Consider the following 22942-nt stretch of genomic DNA (forward strand, 5'->3'; position numbering starts at 1 on the left):
AAGATACTTCAGATATTCTCATTTTGCATTTAACCAGCATAAGCGTTTGGATCTGTATGAGTGCGAGTAAATAAGCCTTGATTTTTTTTTTTTCATTTTGAATGTGAAATGGCTGAATGGAAAACTTCAGGCAGAAAAGTGTTTTGCATGTCACACAGATCCTGTATCACTGAAATACATAAACAAATCATCAGTCCCTATACTGAACCCCCATCCTCATTGACATGTGAGTGCCACATAAAGGGAGGACAGTTTCATGGTAACGTCTCTCTACTGCACTGATTCTGTAGTTCCTAAACTCAATCGCATGAGCAACAAAGCTCACCCACTTTCAGAGAGAACATTTGGTTTACTGTCCTTGACAGCTCCTCACAAGTTCTACTCAAGTGTTTATTACAGGAAAAAAAAAAAAGATTCTATGCATCTAGCCAATTATTTGGTTACTCGTATATTCAGTACATACAGCCAACTGAGAGGTGCTTTGAGCCAGATTTGCATTTGACCCTTGACTTATCTCAAGCTCTTGTGTCTGTAAGTGTCATCATAGTAAAGTAGGCTCTTTATTGGCTTCTCTAAAGTTTAAGGGAAATTCCTGATGGTGACTGGTTTGTTTACTTTCCACTCTATTCCCAGAAAGCAAACATAACTTGTTTTGGAGAATACATATGTTTTAAGGAGTACTTCATGGCAAATTAATCTCACTCTTTGATTTGGTTTCGTCTTGCAAAACAATATGTTGGGTATGACCGTTATCAGTGACATACTGCGGGCAGGACTGCTTTATGTTGTTTATTAGGGCTGTCAATTTAACACGTTAATTCAGTGCGATTAATTATATGAAAAATTATGTGTAAAAAAAATGAATGCAATTAATCATGTCTCTAGACCGTAATAAGGAATATTCCTTCCATCTGAGCAATTCAAGCTTGAAGTACCACCTGTTTTCTCCAGGGGGCAGTAAGCAAAACTGTTGAGGCAACGCGCATCTAATTCATTGACAGAGAACAAACCACACTTACCCACAGCAGACAGCACAAGACGATGAGTCTCATTCCTGCGTTCAAAGCTTGATCACAGCTTGATGGAGCACAGGGATCTCAAAGTGTTTTTCTAAGTTTCAAACAACCTTTAACTTGACACAGCGACCTAAAAACACGGTGTTTATGAAGCGAAGCAACGCAACCAAAGTGACGCCTGTGTACACTGACATTTCCTTAGAGAAGTCCATCTAATAAATCTCGGATGAACTGTAGGCCAAAGACTGGCTTATGTTCAAAGGTATGGAAACAAACAGTATATTGGATTCTAAAGCCAAATTTAGTTTTGTCTTATAAATGCTTCTCATCTGCCACATGATTACATATTACACATAACATAATCCATCTTAATTATCTAATTTATTTTTGTTTATATTTTATTTATAATTATTTGAATATAACTATTTATTAATGTAAATTTGTCAATGTCAAATTTATTTATATAGCACAGTTTAAAACAACAGTTAACCAAAGTCCTGCAAAATCATTACAACAAAAAATAAAATAGATAAAAAATAAGCAAAATATGAAAACATAAGTACATAATAAAAGAGCAGTTAAAGAAAAAGATACTCTACAAGTCAAAATGTATATCTAAGATCTTAAAAGCTATTGAAAATAAATGCGTTTTTAACTTTGATTTAAAATCATGTATTGTAGGGACAGTTCTTCTAATGAAAGCAGGTAAGCAGTTCCACAGCTTAAGAGCCACTACTGCAAAGGCACGATCACCTCTCAGTTTCAGTTTGGACCTGGGGACACTCATGAGCCTCTGGTCAGAGGACCTCAGTGATCTTCCAGGTTGGTGAGCAGACAATAGTTCAGACAAATAGGAAGGGGCTAAACCATTTAAGGACTTAAAAACAAAGAGTAATAATTTGAATTCAATTCTGTAGCGAATCGGCAGCCAGTGTAGGTTAAAAAAAAAAAAAAAAATAGGGGTTATATGTTTGCGTACACCTGTCAAAAGCCTGGCAGCAGTATTCTGAACCATTTGTAACCGTGCAAGAGAAGAAAGAGGTGAACTAATAATTTCTGTTTGCTGTGTGAGCAATGCATAGCGTATACGGCTGTCACGTGATAAAATAACGAACGACTCGGACCAAAAGAGTCGAGAGGTGAACTAATTATTTCTGTTTCCTGTACAGCGCCTATGTGATTTTCATGTAACTAACGAACGGAGGATGCGCAATGCACATGCAAGGCCAACACAAAATGAACGAATCACTCTCTGAGACTACTCGTTCTTCTGAGTCACATAAAAGATTCGTTCAAAATGAACGAATCGTTCATGAACAACCCATCACTAGTGGTTTGGCATAAGGAGCTAGTTCACCAAGATTAAGGTTAGGAGGGGCCTGGGTAGCTCAGAGAGTATTGACTCTGACTACCACCCCTCGAGTTGCGAGTTCAAATCCAGGGCGTGCGGAGTGACTCCAACCAGGTCTCCTAAGCAACCAAATTGGCCCGGTTTCTAGGGAGGGTAGAGTCACATGGGGTAACCTCCTCGTGGTCGCTATAATGTGGTTCTCGCTCTCGGTGGGGCACGTGGTGAATTGTGCGTGGATGCCGCGGAGAATAGCGTGGGCTTCCACACACGCTACGTCTCCGCGGTAATGCGTTCAATAAGCCATGTGATAAGATGCGCTGATTGACGGTCTCAGACGCGGAGGCAACTGAGATTCGTTCTCTCCGCCACCCGGAGTGAGGCGAGTCACTACGCCACCACGAGGACCGAAAGAGTCGAGAGGTGAACTAATCATTTCTGTTTCCTGTACAGCGCCTATGTAGTTTTCACTACGAGTCACTACGCCACCACAAGGACTTAGAGAGCGCATTGGGAATTGGGCATTCCAAATTGGGGAGAAAATAAAAATAAAAAATAAAAAAAGTAAAAGGTTAGGCATACCTGAGGCCTAAACACAAATGATCTCAGTCTTACTCTCATTAAGATATAAGAAATTTGACAACAACAAAGTTTTTAAATCTGATAGACAGACCAGCAAGGGTTCCAAGCCACATTAATCTTTTATTTTTTTCCCCAAAGGTACACAGATTTGGGTGTCGTCCGCATTGCAATGAAAAGATAAACTATGTTTCTTTTTTTTTCGTCTTCTTTAAAATTGTATCCCCTTTTCTCCCAATTTGGAATGCCCAATTCACACAACTTAGTAGGTTCTCGTGGTGTGTACGTTCACTTTAGACATCACTCTCTGTGTTTACATGAATACAAAGACGGGCATTTTGGTAGAATTTTGAAATGTATTTGACCGTTCAGGTGTGCATTAGCGCAAGCATTTTCACACACAAACATACGACGCCTGTCAATCAAACAGGGCGCAGCTACTAGCGAATTATAAAATTACGTGCTCTGGATTACTTTCAACAGCAGAATAAGAATATGAACTTTCTAATAAGTGACACAGGCCTAGGCTATCACAAATATAGCCGGTTATTTTTTCATTATTGATGTTATAATCAGTCTGCCTGTCCGGTCGGGCAAGTAAAATTTTCTTTCACTCGCCCTTTCAAAAATCCACTTGTCCCAGACAAGCATTAATGTCGAGCCCTGATTAAATATTGTATTCAACATTATTGGATAACAATTTTTTCTTCTGCAGTATAGCTCAAAGTAAATGTAAGTTGTTTTAAAGGAGTTTTAGATATTATTTTGGAAAACAAGCCAAAAAAAGATTTTTTGCTCCAGTGTATAGTGGACTTTCTCCTCTTAACAGAGCTACGTATCACCAATTTTCTTCATGATAAGGTACACACAGTGAACGTGATACATATATTATGATTCACTACTTTGCGTGCCATCACGTTATAATCTAGCTGCAGCACACACACGCGAGTGACGAGTCCCCACACCAGAGTGTGCATCAGTCGGGAGAAGATTCAATCTCTTCCCCGGTTACTTCATGCGAACTACACTCGAAGTTTATTTTTATAACCCGCTTCCTTATTATTTGAACTTTAATAAGGATGCTTTAAAGATATGACGCCGGGGTGTTTCATTGTGTAACGGAATGCGGCACAATAATCGATTTATATCGATTATCTTGTTTTCATAATCGTTGGAAGCCAAAATCGTAATTGAAAATAAAATTCGATTGATCACCCAGCCCTAGCTTGAAGTGGTTTTTCAATATAAATCTCCTCCTTTGACCCGCCCTGACCAGTAGGGGGCAATATGCACAAAGAATGCGAATCACCAAATAATTGTTTTTTTTAAAAACATGAAAGTGAAAGTAAAAGTGCAGATTTATAGTAATAAATGTTTTAAATATTGATCTGTTTCTCACCCACACCTATCATATCGATTCTGAAAATATGGACTTAATCACTGGAAACTTATGGGGTACTTCTATGCTGCCTTTGTGTTTTTTGGAGATTCAAAGTTTTGAACTTAAATTGTATGGTCCTACGGAGCTTATGTATTCTTCTAAAAACCATTTGTTTTTGTGTTCTGCAGAAAAAAAAAAAGTCATACACATCTGGGATGGCATGAGGGTGAGTAAATGAGTGATTTTTAATTTTGGGGGAACTAACCCTTTAAAGTTATTACAAACTGTTGCCAACAAAATGCAAGGGTTTTGTATTATACTAGGTGTCCCTGATTTGGCAGATAGTCTGTCCTAGCACAAGTTCACAAGACTGAGAAGACATGAGCACATTATGCTGGTAAATGTAATAATCTCCTAGCAGTCATGACTCACCTTTGAGCTCCACATCAGCATTGTAGTTCCCACTAAAGACCGAATCTGTGCTTGGGGTACTGCAACGATAGACGCCACTGTCTGTTGCTCTGACCTTCTTGAACTTTAGTTCCACAGCAGCATCCCCGAGCTTACTATAACTGATGTCAGCATTTTTGACCCGGTCCCTCACTGAAGGGTCAGTGTAAGTGTTGTCAAATGTGGAGATAAGTTGGAGCTGCTGGTCACCAGTGAGCACCATAGACCACTCAAACTCCTGATCTCTAGGTCCATCGTACTCCGATACATCACAGCGAATGGACACAGCCTGCCCCTCGACATGCACCAGTGGACCAACTGGAACCTTCACCACCCGGCTCTCACAGACCACCACTGTTAGAAGGAGAGAAGCTTTGTAAGATATGGAGTACTGTATGTCCAAGGGAAATGCGGGAAGCATAAATGGACAGTTGACAACAAAAACTGGTAATAGTATGCTCAAATAGACACTGCAAGTCAAAAGCTAGGACACACCTACCTTCTTTATTAATGAAAACATTTGAAAATGTTCCCCAAGTATGGGAATTAGGAATGTAGTGACCAAAATAATTTATTGTATGATTATGTTTTGTGCTAATAATTTAAAGGGATAGTTCACCCAAAAATGAAAAGTCTCTCATCATTTACTCACCCTCATGCCATCCTAGATGTGTATGAATTTCTGTCTTTAGCAGAACACAAAGATTTTTTGAAGAATATTTCAGCTCTGTGGTTCTTCACAATGTATGTGAATGGTGACCAGAACTCAGAAGGAATAAAAAGGACATAAAAGCAATCCATAAGACTCCAGTGTTTTAATCTGTCTTCAGAAGTGATATGATAGGTGTGGGTGAGAAACAGATCAATATTCAAGTCCTTGTTTACTGTAAATCTACACTTTCACTTTCACTCCCACATTCTGGTGTGGAAGTGACTTTCACTTTCACATTCAGCCACCTACTGGTTGGGGCTGATCAAAGGTGGAGATTTATAGTAAAAAAAGGACTTAAATATTGATCTCTTCTCACCCACACCTATCATATTGCTTCTGAAGACATGGATTTAAACACTGGAGTCTTATGGATTACTTTTTGCTTCCATGTCCTTTTTGGACCTTCTGAGTTCTGGTCACCATCCACTTCCATTGAGGACCTACAAAGCTGAAATATTCTTCTAAAAATCTCCATTTGTGTTCAGCATAAAAGAGAAAGTCATACACATCTGGGATGGCATGAGGGTGAGTAAATGATGAGAGAATTTTCATTTTTGGGTGAACTATTTCTTTAATCAAAGGACAGAAATTTCATAAAAGAGAGTTGTGTCTTCGCCAATTTCAGAAAACATTCAACAATTCAGTTTGCTCCTTCCAAACAAAAAAATTTTTTTCACACATTATCAGCAATTTATTATATCCTCATCCATTCCCAGTGGCTGGTCAGGCTGCTTAGCTCCTTTTCATAATCAAGCTAAACAAGTTGAGATGAGAATGTAACCACCAAAATATTCAAATAACTGTACCTTTGTCCTTTCAACATAATTTCATTTAATAAATGTCCAAAGAGTGTGCATGCAAAACTGTGCAAATTACCTCTGTACTTCATGGGAAGAGGATTTCTAAACTTTGTTAAAATGTCAACTGGGTACATAACCGTTGCTAGGCAACCACAGCAATAATCAATCCCATAATTATACATTTGTTCACAGAACTAAACTGCATGCCATGTTTGGTGAATTTTATAGCAGAATTATAGTTGTTGTTAAAATAAAAAAGAAGAAACAAAAAACAGAAACAGTTATTGTTATAATTAAGTTACCATTGTTTGTCCTTTCAATTATTCATGAGACAAGTCTTTGCTGCTTGGACACCTTTGAGGCTCCAGAAATAAATGTAAAAATCCTTGATCTATGCTGACTATAGTATACTGTGCGTTTCAATAGGTTTTAGTTACAACAGGTTTAGCCACGAACCATGATTTGATACTTGCTAGTCGGTTGCAGATGATATTAGGTGGAGGAACATTCTCATTCTAGAGAGCTTATGATTGTTTAAATATTTACAGTATACACAACTGAGTTAAAGATGGGTCATCAATATTTTCCATCTATTTTGGTATTTTAATGCAGAGCTGGAAAGTAATGAATTACAACTACTCTTGTTACAGTACTTAATTGTTTCATATTTTTCAACTTTAAGTATAAATAAATAATAGTACTTGAGTTGATTAAAAATGAATTATTCAACTTCACTACAATTATTTTTCACCACAATTACAAAGTACAAAAAAAATAAAAAAAATAAAACATATTCCTGCATTTTTGGGAAGAAGAAAGTTATAAGCGCTAAATCTGTTTATAAGCTAAAACGCGCTGTGGGCGGCACGACAGAAGCCCGCAGGGCACAGCATCATGAGCTCAGCAGCTTGTATAAACTGCTGCCGGTGTCCTCTCTCCTCTAGCTTCTCCAAGACTTTCTCCCCTGTCACTATACAAGAACTGCAATACTGTGATTTTCTGCATATTTCATTTTATTCTAGAAAGGAGCCCTTCATTCAGGTACAAGGGAACCATCTGAACACGTTTAACTGCTGATCAAACTTCATTTGTTTTTAAGTTAGGCAATGTTTTAACTTTGTCAAACATTAAAACATGTAGTTTGAAATGTGTGTGGATATCTCGTTTACTTGCAACTATATGTCTACAACAAACTTTTTAAATATCTCAGAAAAATACAATGCCAATAGTGTTGGAAATTAACGGGGACTCATTGCCACCGAAATTGACAAAAATATCCCAGAAATTCAAAATATGGGGGCAAAAAATGCCCACAATTACATACATTGCGATCTTCATTTGACTTTTCACTGAACATTTTTTTTTCCCTGCCATCCGGTTCCTCGCACCATCGTGCACACAGACGGGCTGCCCGCTTGTATCAATCCACATCAGTTCAGTATTGTACTCCCGCATTAAATTCCGTAACCGTTTGCCGCTCTTGTTCAAAATAAACTGTCCTAGAAGGTAACACTCTCACTCACGGTGTTGTACTATACTTCCCTGCCCTGTCTCACCCGCTAGAGGCCAAAAGTGTGCAAGAGATGGATGTTATATATAGAAGGTATGAGAAATCACAAAACATATTGTAACCAAATGCTACTTAACAATATCTCAATATGTTAAATAACCATAATGTTAATTAGGACTTTATTATTACAACTGTAATACAATAATACATATACAGAACAACCATATTCACTAAACACAGTGTGAAATGTTTATTTTTGCCTTATTTTATTCAGTTGGCATGGAGTTGATAACAGGTTGCTTAATAATCTCATTCCATATCTGTATAATTGCTGCAGTATCATAGATGATAAATTTCCTCCTCTATGATATTCCATTATTAGTTTTGTACAGTATGTTCACTTAATAGCCAAAATACTTGGACATATGTGAATGAGAATAAACTTGAAATAGGAATGTGTTTCAGTCACAATGCACATTATGTAGTTTAGAGACATTTAGAATGTTACAAATGGCTATTTCTATTTCAATAAATGTTGTATCCTTAAAATGATCTCTTTGTCCAAGAATCCTCTTGCAGCAATGCAGGTCTTTGACATTTAGAAGCTACTAGTTTAGGACCTGTGAGGAGTCTTTTTCTCAAACTAGAGATTGTGATTTACTTGTCTTTTTGTTGTGCATCTGGCCATCCACTTCCCTCTCTATCCTGGTTAGAGATTCTTTTTTCAAAACAGTAATGCATGGAATAGCCTTCATCTCTCTAAAACAAAAGACTTTAGAAGAAAATTGAATTTCAGGAGAAATGTGTTTCTTTTTGCCTAGTTTTAAAGCCAAAATTTGACTTGCAAGTGTAAAGCAACACTCAATACCTCAGAAAATGGGGGAAAACCCCCACCATATTGTGATTTCTGCGTGGTAGCGCAACCATTTATTAATTGTTCTAATAAGAAGAACATATTCTTGAGTACCAAATTAGCACTTTAGAATGCTTTTGTAAGGAATAGGTGACATTGTGAAAAAATGGCATAAATACCACTTAAAACAATGATTTCAAACATAATAATAATTTGCAATGAATGATTTTGGCAGTATTTTTGATCAATTTAATGCATTCTTGGTGAAAAGAAGCATCAATTTCTTTCAAGAACAAAAATGTCTGTGTTCTAAAAATGGAAACGTATATACTATATGAAAATTATATTATATAAGTAACTTCTAACGTAATTACTCGAGTAGTTTTTTGGCAAACTACTTATTTACACTTACTTGAGTCATAATATTTATTAGTACTTCTACTTGTACTCGATTGAATTATTTCTTCAGTCGCAGTATTTTTGCTTCAGTAAAAAATAAATAAATAAATAAATAAATAAAATCAGTACTCTTTCCACCACCGTTTAAATGTGTATATTTGCTAAAATGTTCATTTTGTCAACTTTAGGAGAACATTAGCATATAGATGGCCACAAATGCTAACAAACATTGACTAAAAGGGAGAAAAATCTAATTTTTATTTAGCATTAAAGAAATAGTTCATCCAAAAATAAAAAGTCTCTCATCATGTACTCACACTCATGTCATCCCAGATGTGTATGACTTTCTTTCTTCTGCAGAACACAAATTAAGATTTTTAGAAGAATATCTCAGCTCTGTTGGTCCATACAATGAAAGTAAATGTTGACCAGAACTTTGAAGCTCAAAAAAGCACATAAAGGCTACATAAAAGTAATTAACATGACCTGAATAATCAGATCTCTTATCCGTGTCAATGAGAAGGTCGAGTTCACGCAACCTCCTGTATCACATGGACGTGCGTAGGAGATCTGGCTAGAAGCGAAGATTAGTAGCTAAAAAAAGTTTTAAATATTGATCTGTTTCTCTCGCACACTTGTATCGCTTCAGAAGAAGTGGATTAAACCACTAGTGTTTTATGGATTACTTTTATTTTACCTTTATGTGCTTTTTGGAGATTCAAAGTTTTGGACCCTGATGACTTGCATTGTATGGACCAACTGAACTGAGATATTCCTCTAAAAAAAATTCACATCTGGGATGGCATGAGGGTGAGGAAACGAGAGAATTTTCATTTTTGGGTGAACTATCCCTTTAACCAGAACTCGCCTAAGATCAGGTCTTACAATGTTTGTCCAACTCCTTTGAGTATCAAAACCTTTCAACCCACAGATAAAAAAAGATGTGTCTATTTATGGGAATGTTAATAATAAATAACCATATTAGGCAACTAATGATGTCAAAGCACTAGAATGAAGACATGTTGTCTCAACTACACGTGAATATTAACATTTCATTTGGTCAAGAATTAAGTGCTCTGAGACAAATTGTATCAGCATGGCAGCTGCACAGAGGAAAATTAGTGACATGAAACAAGCCAAGGAATGAGCTGGAACAAAAACAGTTGGATACAGAGAGAGACGAGCAAAGTGACAGAAACTAAAACATGTAAGAACTTGTCTCTACATGAGGGATTGGTTCTTCTCGAGAGGTGAAAGAATCAACTCTTTTTTTATGATTAGTAGTGATATGAGGTTTTCAATTGCAGGTACGTTTGGTAAAAACACTAATACCTAGAGAACATGGTGCTGACCGATGACTGATATAGGCAACCCCAAAATTTACTTAAAGGGAGAGTTCACCCATCAATGAAAATTCTCTCATGATTTACTCACCCTCATGCCATCCCAGATGTGTATGACTTTCTTTCTTCAGCAAAACACATGTGAAGATTTTTAGAAGAATATTTCAACTCTATAGATCCTCACAATGCAAGTGAATGGTGACCAGAACTGTGAAGCTCCAAAAAGCAGATCAAGTCAGCATAAACATAATCCATCAAACTTAATCAGTGTCATCTGAAGCAATCCAATTGGTTTTGGGTGAGAACAGACCAAAATATCTTGCGCTCTGTGCATTGGTAAAGCACTAGGAAGTGTAATCGAGCTTGAAATCATGATCGTGCCAAGAGACTGCAATGACAAGATGTACAGAGAAAAATTAGATATATTTTTATCAGTTTTCACCCAAAACCGACTGGATCACTTCCAGAAGACATGGATTTAACCACTGGAGTATTATGGATTACTTTTATGCTGCCTTTATGTGCTTTTTGGAGTACAAAGTTCTGGCCACCATTCACTTGCATTGTATGGACCAACAGAGCTGAGATATCCTTCTAAAAAATCTTCATTTGTGTTTTGCAGAAGAAAAAGTCATACACATCTGGGATGGCATGAGGTGAGATCTGGGATGGTAAATGATGAGAGAATTTTCATTTTTGGGTGAACTATCCCTTTAAAGTGATCATATTTACTCAGAATTTTTAGTTTGATGTACAAGTCTGTCAGAAGATTCTGGAACTGACACAAGGGAAAACTAAACTTCACTTCTGTTCACAATAAGGGCATATATTGGCCAATTAGCCAACATATACAGTCAGTATGTATGTATGTATATATATATATATATATATATATATATATATATATATATATATATCACACACACACACCTTATATTTATACCTTAGAAACATGATGTTTGAAAAACAGGTTTGAGCCATTTAATCTGCTTGAAGTAAACATGTTTAACTCCCTGACTCCCATAGGATCATTTCACACAGACTTAAATTAGAAGCTAAACTCTGGTGGTTGGCATGTATAGAAGACAACTGAGAGCCTCCCCACACTTCAGACATATACAGTAATTCAACAGTGAAGGTTTAGGGATTGTAAAGACAGAGGGGGAAAGAGCCAAAAGCAATAAAGCCCAAAGCTCCAGGCAAGGAAAAAAGAAAAACAAAAAAAGCCTCATTGGCAAGAACTAGTTTATAGTCTATTGCTGGATTAGCAGTACTAATTGACCTAAATAAAGTGATAAGGAAGGACTGTGGACAACTTACCATTTTACCAGATGGCCTATACTCTTTTTGACACTTGGTTTGAACACTCTTTACAACTGCTTAAAATAATAGGACATGACTTGTAAGGTCGACCTGACACAAAACAAGGTCATTTTGTCATACTAAATAATTATGAAATTAAAGTCAAGAAGTGTACGTGTTTGTAACTAAGACAGAATTTACGTCCGATGTGTTGGTTAAAAACAAAGTTAAATACAAGCACGTACTTTCATCGTGGGTAAATATAAACCACCAAGCCGTGATTAAAACAATGGCAACCGCCGTTTCTTAAATCAACTTACCAAGCGCGAGACATAAAATGCAAGGTTGAAACAGTCCCGTTCTTTTATCCATCTTGTGAAGGCGCGAGGTTTTCCCACGGGCTCGCCTTTGTCATTCAAGTGTGGAAAATCCTCCTGTGAACTCCGCGTGACTTACTCTGTACCCAAAAGTTGAATCAAGTTTTGATCCGCTCTATTCAGTCTTGTAAATCCTTCGGTGTTGGGAAAAATCACTCGTTTAGTTGGGCCGGTGGTTTCAGATCTGTACATGGTTCATGATAAATCTCAGTACAGAGGGCTGAATTGGCACGCTCGTGTCCGGAAGTGTGTGAGAGGAAATTTTCTCTCTTGTTGGATGACGAAGTGGGACATGGGCGTGCTGTTCGCCGCAGGTGAAGTATCGCCGCACCCAGGCAATGAGCAGCGGACACTCGTGACAGTGCAGGCAAAATACAGGCGCTAATTATCTCACCCAGAATAACTCAATACGTCTAGAGACACTTTGCTCCCCGAACCACCTACTTTTATCCTCAGATCTTCTCACTACGGCGCAGAATGAATCATCTATGGCATAAAAGATGTACACATTAGTCTATCTGTCCTTTCATATTTCAAAGAATGTCATTGATGGAAAATCCGCTTTTTGATCATACATACATAAATAAATGCATAACATAGCAAAACATTTTACAAAAATAAGTTTGTTAGGTTATAAAAACAATCTGGTGTTCAAAATTAACTGCTTGGACACCTGTGTGAACTTAAAGGGACAGTTCACCCATAAATGAAAATTCTCTCATAATTTACTCACCCTCATGCCATCCCAGATGTGTATGAGTTTCTTTATTCTGCTGAACACAAATGAAGATTTTTAGATGAATATTTCAGTTCTGTAGGTCCTCACAATGCAAGTGAATGGGTGCCAACATTTTTAAGCTGCAAAATCCTCATAAAGGGAGCATAGAAGTACTCCAGTGGTTTAATCCATGTCTTCTGAAGTGATATGATAGGTGTGTGAGAGAAACAGATTAATTTTTAAGTCATTTTTTAATTGCAATTTCTCCACTCTGCCCAGTAGGTGGTGATATACATGAAGATTGTGAATCACCAAAAACAGTAGAAGAAGAATGGGAAAGAGAAAGTGAAGTGGAGATTGACTGAGCAGGGAGGAGAATTTTTAGTGAAAAGGACTTAAATATTGATCTGTTTCTCACCCACACCTATCATATTACTTCTGAAGACATGGATTTAACCACCAGAGTCATCTGGAGTACTTTTATGTTGTCCTTTTTATGTTGGATTTTAGAGCTTGAAAATTTTGGCACTGATTCACTTGCATTGTATGGACCAACAGAGCTGAGATGTTCTTCTAAAAATCTTCATTTGTGTTCTGCAGAAGAAAGAAAGTCATACACATCTGGAATGGCATGAGGTTGAGGAAGTCATGAGAGAATTCGTATATATACTGTATATATTAAATTAAGAGTAAATCATTCCTTTAAAAGTTGCAAAAATGGCACAGAAAAGTCTTTCACCCCAACCCTAACCCTAACCCTACAATAAGGTTCCATTTATTAACATTAGTTAACAACATTAAGTAACATAAACTAACAATGAACAATATTTTTTACAGCATTTGTTAATCTTAGTTATTGTTAATTTATACATATACTATTTAGATGTTACCAATACAAATTTTATGACAGCATTTTTGCCCCTTCATTTGAAATTTGCAAAAAATAAATTTGTCATCTTTGGTGGAATTTTTGCCTTGAGCACCCCTTAATTTCAAGCCCTGGTACATAATTACATTTTAACTGTTTGTGTACACATGGACACACACACACACACACAGACACACACACAAACTTATAAAAAGATTTAGAAGTGTGTGTATGTGTGTGTGTTTGTGTGTGCACTCGTGTAGATCTACAGATCAGGTGATACGTTAAGTGCGTTAAGGCTCACAGGTCATTGCACCTTCTAGTAAGCCACAGTATAATGCTTGTGTTGAATTTTTTGTTTGTACTACTATTTTTATTCCTTGATGCAGAGCATATGGTTGTTGGCCTGGGACCACAGTTGTACTGCAGTGACCTACTGAGACACACACAGCATGAGCATAAAGCCAGAATTCGTTAAGGTACAATCACGTTCCTTTTCACAGTTCCTACAGATCTCCATTGTGCATGGCTCCTCCTAGCATTAGTGCTTTCAGAGCAAACATAGCACACCCCTGAGACCTGCCTGCATTACAAAAGACCAGCTAGCTGACTTCTCCATGCTGGGTTTACTGCATGAGCACAACCCAGATGAACATATGCAAACAGTGTCGCAGGCACATGCACTCTTAAATCAATAAAACATAATCACTGTGTCAGTCACTAGAATGATGTTGGACTGAATGCAGTCAATCAAACCCATTACTCTGTCACCAATACTCAGAGTGGTCTATTCAATAACAATGTATTTAGTCTGTTTCATGCAAAGTTGTCCACAGTGTACTCATTCCAACCTAAATATATGGACTGATTCACTCTTTTCTGGAATTCACCTGAAATTCTGTCATCATTTATTCCTCATCAGGTAGTTCTGAATCTGGATGACTTACTTTCTTCGGCAAAACATTAAAGGAGAGGTTTAGGAGAATGTTTGAGCTGTTCTCTTCCATACAATACTAATGGGGACTGGGGTTGTCAAGCTTCAAAAAGGATAAGAAAGTACCATTAAAGCATCATAAAAGCAGTCCATATGATTTGTGAAATATATTTTAAGTCTTCTGAAGCCAAACAAGCTTTGTGCGAGGAATGAGCTGAATTTTAAGATGTTATTCACTGAAAATCTTGCTTGACAGCCGTGGTCACCATTCACTTTCAATGTATGGAAAAGAGCAGCTTGGATATTCTGCTATAGATAACTTCTTTTGTGGTCCACAGTAGAAGGAAATTCACAAGTGTTTCAGTAAATGATGACAGACTTTTCATTTTTTGGGTGAACTATTACTTCAATATCCTGTCATTACACAACATAATCCAGCAAGAGTAAAGCTACATTCTTCTACTTAAGGATCCTTCATCTCAAAGAAATGACTACATATGACTACAAATGTGTGCTTGCATAAGCTTGTTCACATTTTTGGAGGCAAAATGTTTGACATCTTTGTTGCGACCTGCTGTGGTTTCACAATTCAAGCCTTTTACTAATAAAGATGTAGGTTTGTGAAATATAATGTAAAACGGCTTTGTTGAGGAAGGAAACAAAGGTACATGTCTATCTAAACTTTTCTCAAACAAGCAGTCTCAAACAGAGTTTATCCAATACAGCCTGATCAACAGCACTTTCTAGTGGTGATAATCTGCATGTTCATATTTTAGAGGAAAGAGGACTTGATTGGGAGTTTGGGCTTAATATGTCTGTTCTTCTAATATTCGCCACTAATTGTCAAAATCAGGAAGTCAGATTAATCAGATAGACTACTATAGTAATCTATTAGAAAATTCTGTACATTCCTGGTAGGTCGGTCCACTTGTTGCAATGCAAATGCAATGAGTTGACTACTCAAATGATTAAGTAAACTGTTGGTTTTTTAAGACAAGTTCAAGGAACATAGATATTTGAGTTATGAGCCTAAAACTTGTAGTTTCAAGTAATGCTTTATTAAGACAACTTGATTTTTCCAGTAATGACAACATTAGGGTTTACAGTGCAAGCTAATATACAAATGATGTAAAGAGAGAAAAAATATGTAATGGAGAAATATCTGTTTTTCACCACACTTTCCTGGAATAGGATAGAGGTCAAACTAATATATATTCATACATAGGTACTGTATATACATATAAACAATATACCTATTTAAATATACAGTATCCCATAAATTACAATTATAAGAAAGCATATAAAACATATGGCCCTGAAAATATGACCTCTCAAATAAATGTAATCCAATCCCAGAATCAAGTCATATGAAGGGGCAAATTAAATCTTCTGATGCTGTATTGGACAAAATGATGCACAACTACGAAAAAGAGATTGAAACAGTGCAAAACACTTTGTACAATGTGTATATGTGGTGGGGTATTATTCGTGGTGGTTTGTGAAGGGCCAGTATAAGCCTGATATTTAGTACCAGTTCATTCCTGATCATGACACATGCAGTAAGAACATATGCTTGTCATTGCACTGAACTGTTCATTGTCTTACATTTTATTAGGATGAACAAGGTTCTAACTTGTAGTACTGTACTCGCTGTAGAATATACAGGTCACCCGTTACAGATTATTATCAGTCATTTCTTCACATTTTCTCTTTGACAAACAATTAAGCAAGCAGAAACTCACCTCAGACTGCACAAAGTCTCAATGACATACTTTGGTCTCTGGTGCAATGCATATCTGGAAGGGGGTTTTACTTTCTGCACCGCTGTGCTCAGATTATGTGTTAATGTGAGTGAGAACATACTTTGTGAGTTTTGCCTTCAGAAATGATGAGCAAGGGAATCAGAATGAAAAAAAAAAAAAAAGTTATTGCTCTACTGCAATACATCGGTTGAAAAATGTTTGTTGCACAGAAATACATATTATACTAAAATGGAAAATGAAAATACTTTGTAAATTATTCTCAAAAAACAAAAAAAAACAACAAAAAAAAACATGCAAAATACAGCAATTGCAAGTTCAAAATATTTCAACTGAAAATCATGCAGCAATTTGATTAAAAGCTGATTTATTTTTTTTATATGCAAATGAAAATATTTAAGATGCCAACATATTCCATTTACTTCTCATTAAAACAATCAAGTTTTGTTTTGGACTTTGTGTAAAGTACCTCAAAAAATAGCATTCAACTCACATTTTCAGGGGGACGCAAGACATTTAGTAATAAAAGTATATTCATTTTATTGAATCACACAATGACAAATGCATATTTCTGTGCAAAGCTCAATATGATAAACAGCAAACAGAAGTGCCCACATGTTCACACATGCAAACCTAAACAACCAAGAGAGCTTTATAGTTTTCACACACCACATGTGGGAAACCTCATGGCCTTTCATGCTTTTCACTTGAACATTTTCGGTTAGTAAAACTGTGATTTGATAGGTCTCTATGTAATTTGGCTAAATGAAAAATGCTCTGTCCATCATCTTCAAGTTTCCAATTTTTTCTCATAAATATGTCCTTAAAACCTATAACTTTAATATTACTTAAAATTGGTTGTTGTTTGGTTGTTTGTTGCTTGAAACGATTAATGAACACAGTAAATCAAGTAAATCATATGAACTGAGTGACTGTGTGGGAGATATTTATGTAATGCATTTTGTTAGAGCAGATCTTGCAACCACAATTCACTAAGATCAGTTAAAACAGGAAAAGTGCAATGTCTGTTGTGCTTGCATGAACAAAGGTGGTCTTGCAGAGCACCATCACAATAGTTTCTGTAGAAGTGCATATACCCTGCGGAAATGACCTAGTTTCAGTGGAATATTCATATTTACAAAGGGAATTATTGATATGTTGTTTGTGTAGGGAAAAAAAATCGAATATACATATACATAGACTTGACAGTTTATGTTTTTTTAATACAAAGTATATTTTTTAAAACCCGTATGATCTAAATGTTTCAATGTTTTTACAAAACTATAATTTATTACATTTTTATTGTATTACATTTGTATTCATTTGTATTTTTTAAGTGGATTAATTGGACCAGATAATGTAGGAAAGCATTCAACTTGTGTCTAGCGAACATGGGAACACCTTCAGTGCTGTTTAAAAAGCATCTCAGAATGCACTTCATGAAGTTGTTTGAGAGAATGTCCAGAGTGAGCAGAGCAGTAATCTAGACAAAGGGTGACTCATTTTAAGAAAATAAAATCTGAAATAATATGAGGATTAAACATTTTTGGTTGCTACATAATTCCCATACTTCCATTTGAGTTTTGTTGACTTTACAATTATTCTACAATGTGGAAAAAAAATTTCCCTCCCCTTTTCTCCCCAATTTGGAATGCCCAATTCCCAATGCACTCTAAGTCCTCGTGGTGGCGTAGTGACCCGCCTCAATTCGGATGGCAGAGGATGAATCTCAGTTGCCTCCGCGTCTGAGACCGTCAATTCACGCATCTTATCACGTGGCTTGTTGAGCGCGTTACCGCGGAGACATAGCGCTTGTGGAGGCTTCACGCTATTCTCCGTGACATCCACGCACAACTCATCACGCGCCCCACCGAGAGTGAGAACCACATTATAGCGACCACGAGGAGGTTACCCCATGTGACTCTACCCTCCCTAGCAACCGGGCCAATTTAGTTGCTTAGGAGACATGGCTGGCGTCATTCAGCAAGCCCTGGATTCAAACTTACGACTCCAGGGGTGGTAGTCAGTGTCTTTACTCGCTGAGCTACCCAGGCCCCCTACAATGAGGAAAATTGAAATATTACAAAATGAGTAGGTATGTCAAAACTTTTGGCTAGTAAAATATAAATCAGAAATTAAACATTATATAAACAATACTTATTTAACATGATGATCTTGGTGGTCTCAATGTTTGTGGAAGGACAGATTAATCTAAATATAAGAGGGTGCATCACTAGGGGGTCTTCGGGGGCCGGGTATGGGTGGAAGAGGACGCTGGCTTTTGGATGGCCTTTGAGATGCAGTTTCTTGATTGTACTGGCAATCAGGCTGATCTGGCATTAGAGAGATTAGCCGAAACTCTTGCTCCTCTTCAGGATATAAGAGAGAGAGAGAGATACGGCAAAATATAAAATTGTTTGAATGATAGGTTGTTGTTAAAGGTGAAGGGTATAATTTCTGCACTGCTAGCGTCACCTAACAGAATTGCAAAAACAATGGCTGTTTTCAAACAGGTTTCCTAAATACTTCTCCTATCCTCATAGGTCACCAAAACGGATAGCTCCACCCCAAACTCCCACAACTGTTTGAACCAATGTTGTTAACTCACCTTCATGTTGTTTCAAATCTGCATGACTTTCTTTCTTCCATACAACACCAAAGGAGATGGCAGAATGGCAGCCTCAGTTACCATTCATTTTCATTTATGTTTTTTAAATCTGTAATGAATGGTGACAGTGGCGAACATTCTGACATATAGTTAGGAAACAACAGGAGGGTGAGTAAAAGATGACATGATTTTCATTTTGGGGTGAACTGTCTCTTTATGCTGGGATAAGAGAAAGTATTTTAACATTGAAAAATAATTACGTCACCTTTGATTCAGATTTCCGTTTAAATGTGAAAGTGTTCTGTTCATTTTTGGGTCATTTTTGACTCATTACATCTTAAGCTTGTATTTGGTCAAAATCCTTTTGGCTTCTCCACAACAATGAATAAATGATTGAGTAAAGAAAAACAAAGTATGAAATTGATTACTAGGGCGCTGCTAGGGGGTTGCTAGGGCATTACAATATGGTTGCAAGATGGTTACTGACTTGCCCAAGTCAAAAGAGACCATCACCAAGTCTCAATAATATCCTGATCCCTATATGGACCTTTTCAATGAAAGTCTATGGGATTTTTCAAAAAAAATAATAATAATAATAATAATAATAATAATAATAATAATGTGTTCGCCAGGCAGACATTAAAATTCTGAAAAAAAAAGAAAAAAAAATGTTGAATAAAAAAAAAAAAAAAAAACGTGATTATTTGTGTCAAAGAGATTACATTTTAAGTATTCTAATTATCATCTTTTTGTACTCAAAATGAAGGGTTAACAGTTTATTTAAAGAATTGTACTATTGATATATAGATGGCACTCTTTCCAGATGATTTTTCTTTTCTTTTTTTTTTTTTTTTACTTGTGTTTAGTGTAAAAAACAAGCCTATGTCAATGTTCATCTTTATAATCAAAAGTGGATATGCTGAACTGTATATTTACTGTACTCTACCGGAGTCTTTTTGACTAAAGTAAAACGGTTGTTTGGAATTTTCTCCCATAACAGAAGGGTTAAGCAAGCTTCAGTATGAGTGACTGAACAATTTATTGAATATTTACAACTGAATATTTGATTTCTCTATTCTTCTTTTATCTGAATGACTGAATGACTTCACTACCCTCATTCACACCTACAGATTTCCTCATTTGCTCTGTTCCTAGAGTGAATGTAAAAATAGTAAGTGACAAATGCTTCTGAAAAGAGTTCACAGGAAACGTACCTTTCGCGAGTTTCTCGCTCTGTTTGCAGCAGCGGCAGAGACAGACTATACAAATGAGGAGGAGTATGAGGAGGAAAGTGCCACCTCCTGTCAGGACCATTAACATCCACCAAAAGTCCAAGCCAAAGAGAAATGTTTTCTCAGACACGTCTTATGCGGGATATAACAGAAACGGACATGATCAACAATTTCATCACCACCTTTTATCACTTTAGTGTAAATGCCAAATGATGATCTTCTTTACATATAATATATACTGTATGTAATGAGGGATTTATATAATATGTAAGGGAAAATGTACAAGTTAAACTGGTAGCCAACAACAAAAGGAAATAGATATAATCAAACTATTTACCGTCTTTTTTATTTCCCTTGTCGCTCTTCACTTCTTTTTCTTTATTGTCATTCATTGGATGTTGGCCTTAAATAGGTTAACAAGAGTTTTGTTTAGATTCTGCACAGACATACCCTTAAAATCTAAAACATACATACAGAACATCAAATCAATCAAATGTTCAGTGGCCCAAAAAAATATTTGGACACTTTTCGAGACTTCACAAGTTAGAGTCATATAGACATTCATGCATTTTAAATGTGGTTTATGTGTCCAAATACTTTTGGGGCCACTGTATATTTAAAACTATTTTGGTATTGCACCTACTGTACCTGAATCAGAGCATAAAGGCTGGACGTCTTTTGCTGACTTTACACTAATCATGTTTCTGACTGTGCATGAGAACTTATCTCCAGCCTTGAGGTCAGATGAGTTTACATGTAAAACAGCATTTGCCATGATGGACTCATTCTTTCCATTTTTTATCCATGACACAACAACCTCAGAGTGGTTCATCCCATTACAAGTTAGAGTGACTCTGTTTTCTTCACACTTGAATATGACTGTAGGTTCGGCCACTGGCTCTGAAATGCACAAACAGTAGCAAGCCATATACATTGCTGTAGCAATATGCCATAATGTAACACAGTTGGTCTTACATTCTATTGTTTAGGGCAAAAAGAGAGGAGGTGCAAGAAAGACAGCAGCATACCTTGCACACAGAGCTGTGATTCATTTTTCTTTAAAAATTTTCCGTTACTGTTAAAGACTTCACCCATGTACTCCCCTGACTGATCTAACCGTATGTTCTCCAGTATCAGAGATCCAGTGTGGTCTATGTCGAGCTCTTTGACTGTAACTTTCATGCCCCTCTGAACATACACTCTCTTTTGATTATGCGTCCAGGTCACATGGCTTTCAGCTTGTAATTTTTCCTTATCCATTTGAATAATAACTTTTTCACCCACTGCTTTGTAGATACATGATGATTTACTCCCAGGATTACCTAGAAATAAAGTGGTGTGTAAAAAAATCAGAGCGAAAAGCATATGTTGTAAGTAACAAATGTAAGTATATCAAGCACACAGTCACTGTGACCTTAAAATTTTTCCAACATGATTTAATTTAAGGAATATTCTGGTTCAATACAAGTTAAGCTCATTTGACAGCATTTGTGGCATAATGTTGATTACCACAAAAATTAATTTTGACTTGCCCCTCCTCTTCTTTAAAAAAAAGAAGCAAAAATCGAGGTTACAGTGATGGGGACAATTTCTGAATGTTAAAATACTCACTGTTTCAAAAGTTTAGCCAGAATGTGTGTAAAGTTATGACATGACGATGTAATGTCAACAAACCCTAAAATGACTGTAAAAATGACGATTTAAACAACTTTACATCTCAAATAATACAGGGTTAGTTTTAACAGGAGAATTAATGTAAGGGCTTTTATAAAATTATGAGCATCACATTTCTGTGTTTAAATCCTCCAAAAATTGGCTCCATTCACTTTCATTGTAAGTGCCTAAAGAAAAGGAGGAACGAGTCGAAATGAATTTTCTGTGGTAATCAACATTATGCCACAAATGCTGTCGACTGAGCTTAACTTGTTTTGATTTTCCTTTCATTTTCCTTTAAGACAAGCGTGAGAGAAAAGACTTTTAACCTGTTTTACTTAAGGCATGGGATTTTACATAAGAAACACATGCTTGGCTATGATTAAAACTGAGTTGCTATGACATGCAAATTATTTCTGCTTACAACTACTACATTTTCTTTAAAAGTAAACTATAAGTAAAATGCTAAAAAGAGGATTAGATTTCTGTTTCACAATTCTGAGGGCTGATAAATGAAACTGGCATTCAAAGAAATCTAAAGATTTCTGATTAAATTGACAAATAATTCACTAAGAAGAATATTTGTTTCTAACCCAGGCAATTGAAATTCATGTTAATCTTCCAGAAATGGCATTATAATAACAACTTACCAGTGGAGAACACGACAGTGAAATTGAAGAAAAGTATTATTGCCAAGATTTGCAGCATTTTTACATGAGTCTTTAAGCAAGGCTGTATTGTTTTAAGATGAAGCTCACAGTAGCATCATTTCCTGTTTGTCTTTGGGGGGGTTGAGTGTAAGAAGGTTAGTTTGCTGTCAGTAATTCACAGCAAATTAGTGAAAACTAAATGGCAATCTTGGGGTATGTATGGAAAAAATTTGGCTAGTAGATTTAACAAGACTGCAAAATGAATAAATTCTAAAACAAACAAAAATGATAATTATTATTTTATATTAAAATTAAATAATTACAATGTAATTATTTTCTTTTTTTATTTATTATTTTTAAATCAATCAACTTTATTTACAAGACATCTAGAGATGCAATTTGAAGTTGCATTTGATTATTTTTGGAAACTCCTTTATTTACAGTTTTAA

General features: G+C 36.2%; 2 protein-coding genes across 2 annotated transcripts in view; both read right to left on the reverse strand.

The window, feature by feature from the left end:
• Positions 1 to 12369, reverse strand: part of LOC127447753 (prostaglandin F2 receptor negative regulator-like) — a 51481-nt gene extending 39112 nt beyond the window's left edge. Inside the window, exons 1-2 of the mRNA XM_051709798.1 lie at positions 12014 to 12369; positions 4757 to 5128 (exon numbers count right to left, since the gene is read on the reverse strand). Coding sequence (XP_051565758.1) covers positions 4757 to 5128; positions 12014 to 12065 — 424 coding nt within the window. The 5' untranslated portion in view covers positions 12066 to 12369. The remainder of the gene's footprint in view (positions 1 to 4756; positions 5129 to 12013) is intronic.
• Positions 12370 to 16756: 4387 nt separating this feature from the next.
• On the reverse strand, positions 16757 to 22602 carry si:dkey-11f4.20 (T-cell surface antigen CD2). Its single transcript, XM_051709833.1, has 6 exons — positions 22494 to 22602; positions 21219 to 21512; positions 20839 to 21090; positions 20528 to 20593; positions 20173 to 20322; positions 16757 to 18719 (listed from the first exon to the last, which is right to left on the reverse strand). Exons 1-6 carry the CDS (start codon positions 22549 to 22551, stop codon positions 18562 to 18564), a joined length of 978 nt encoding a protein of 325 aa, XP_051565793.1. The 5' UTR covers positions 22552 to 22602; the 3' UTR covers positions 16757 to 18561.
• Between the last annotated feature and the right edge of the window lie 340 nt (positions 22603 to 22942).

This window comes from Myxocyprinus asiaticus, chromosome 11 (genome assembly GCF_019703515.2).
Source record: "Myxocyprinus asiaticus isolate MX2 ecotype Aquarium Trade chromosome 11, UBuf_Myxa_2, whole genome shotgun sequence".
Lineage (NCBI taxonomy): Eukaryota > Metazoa > Chordata > Actinopteri > Cypriniformes > Catostomidae > Myxocyprinus > Myxocyprinus asiaticus.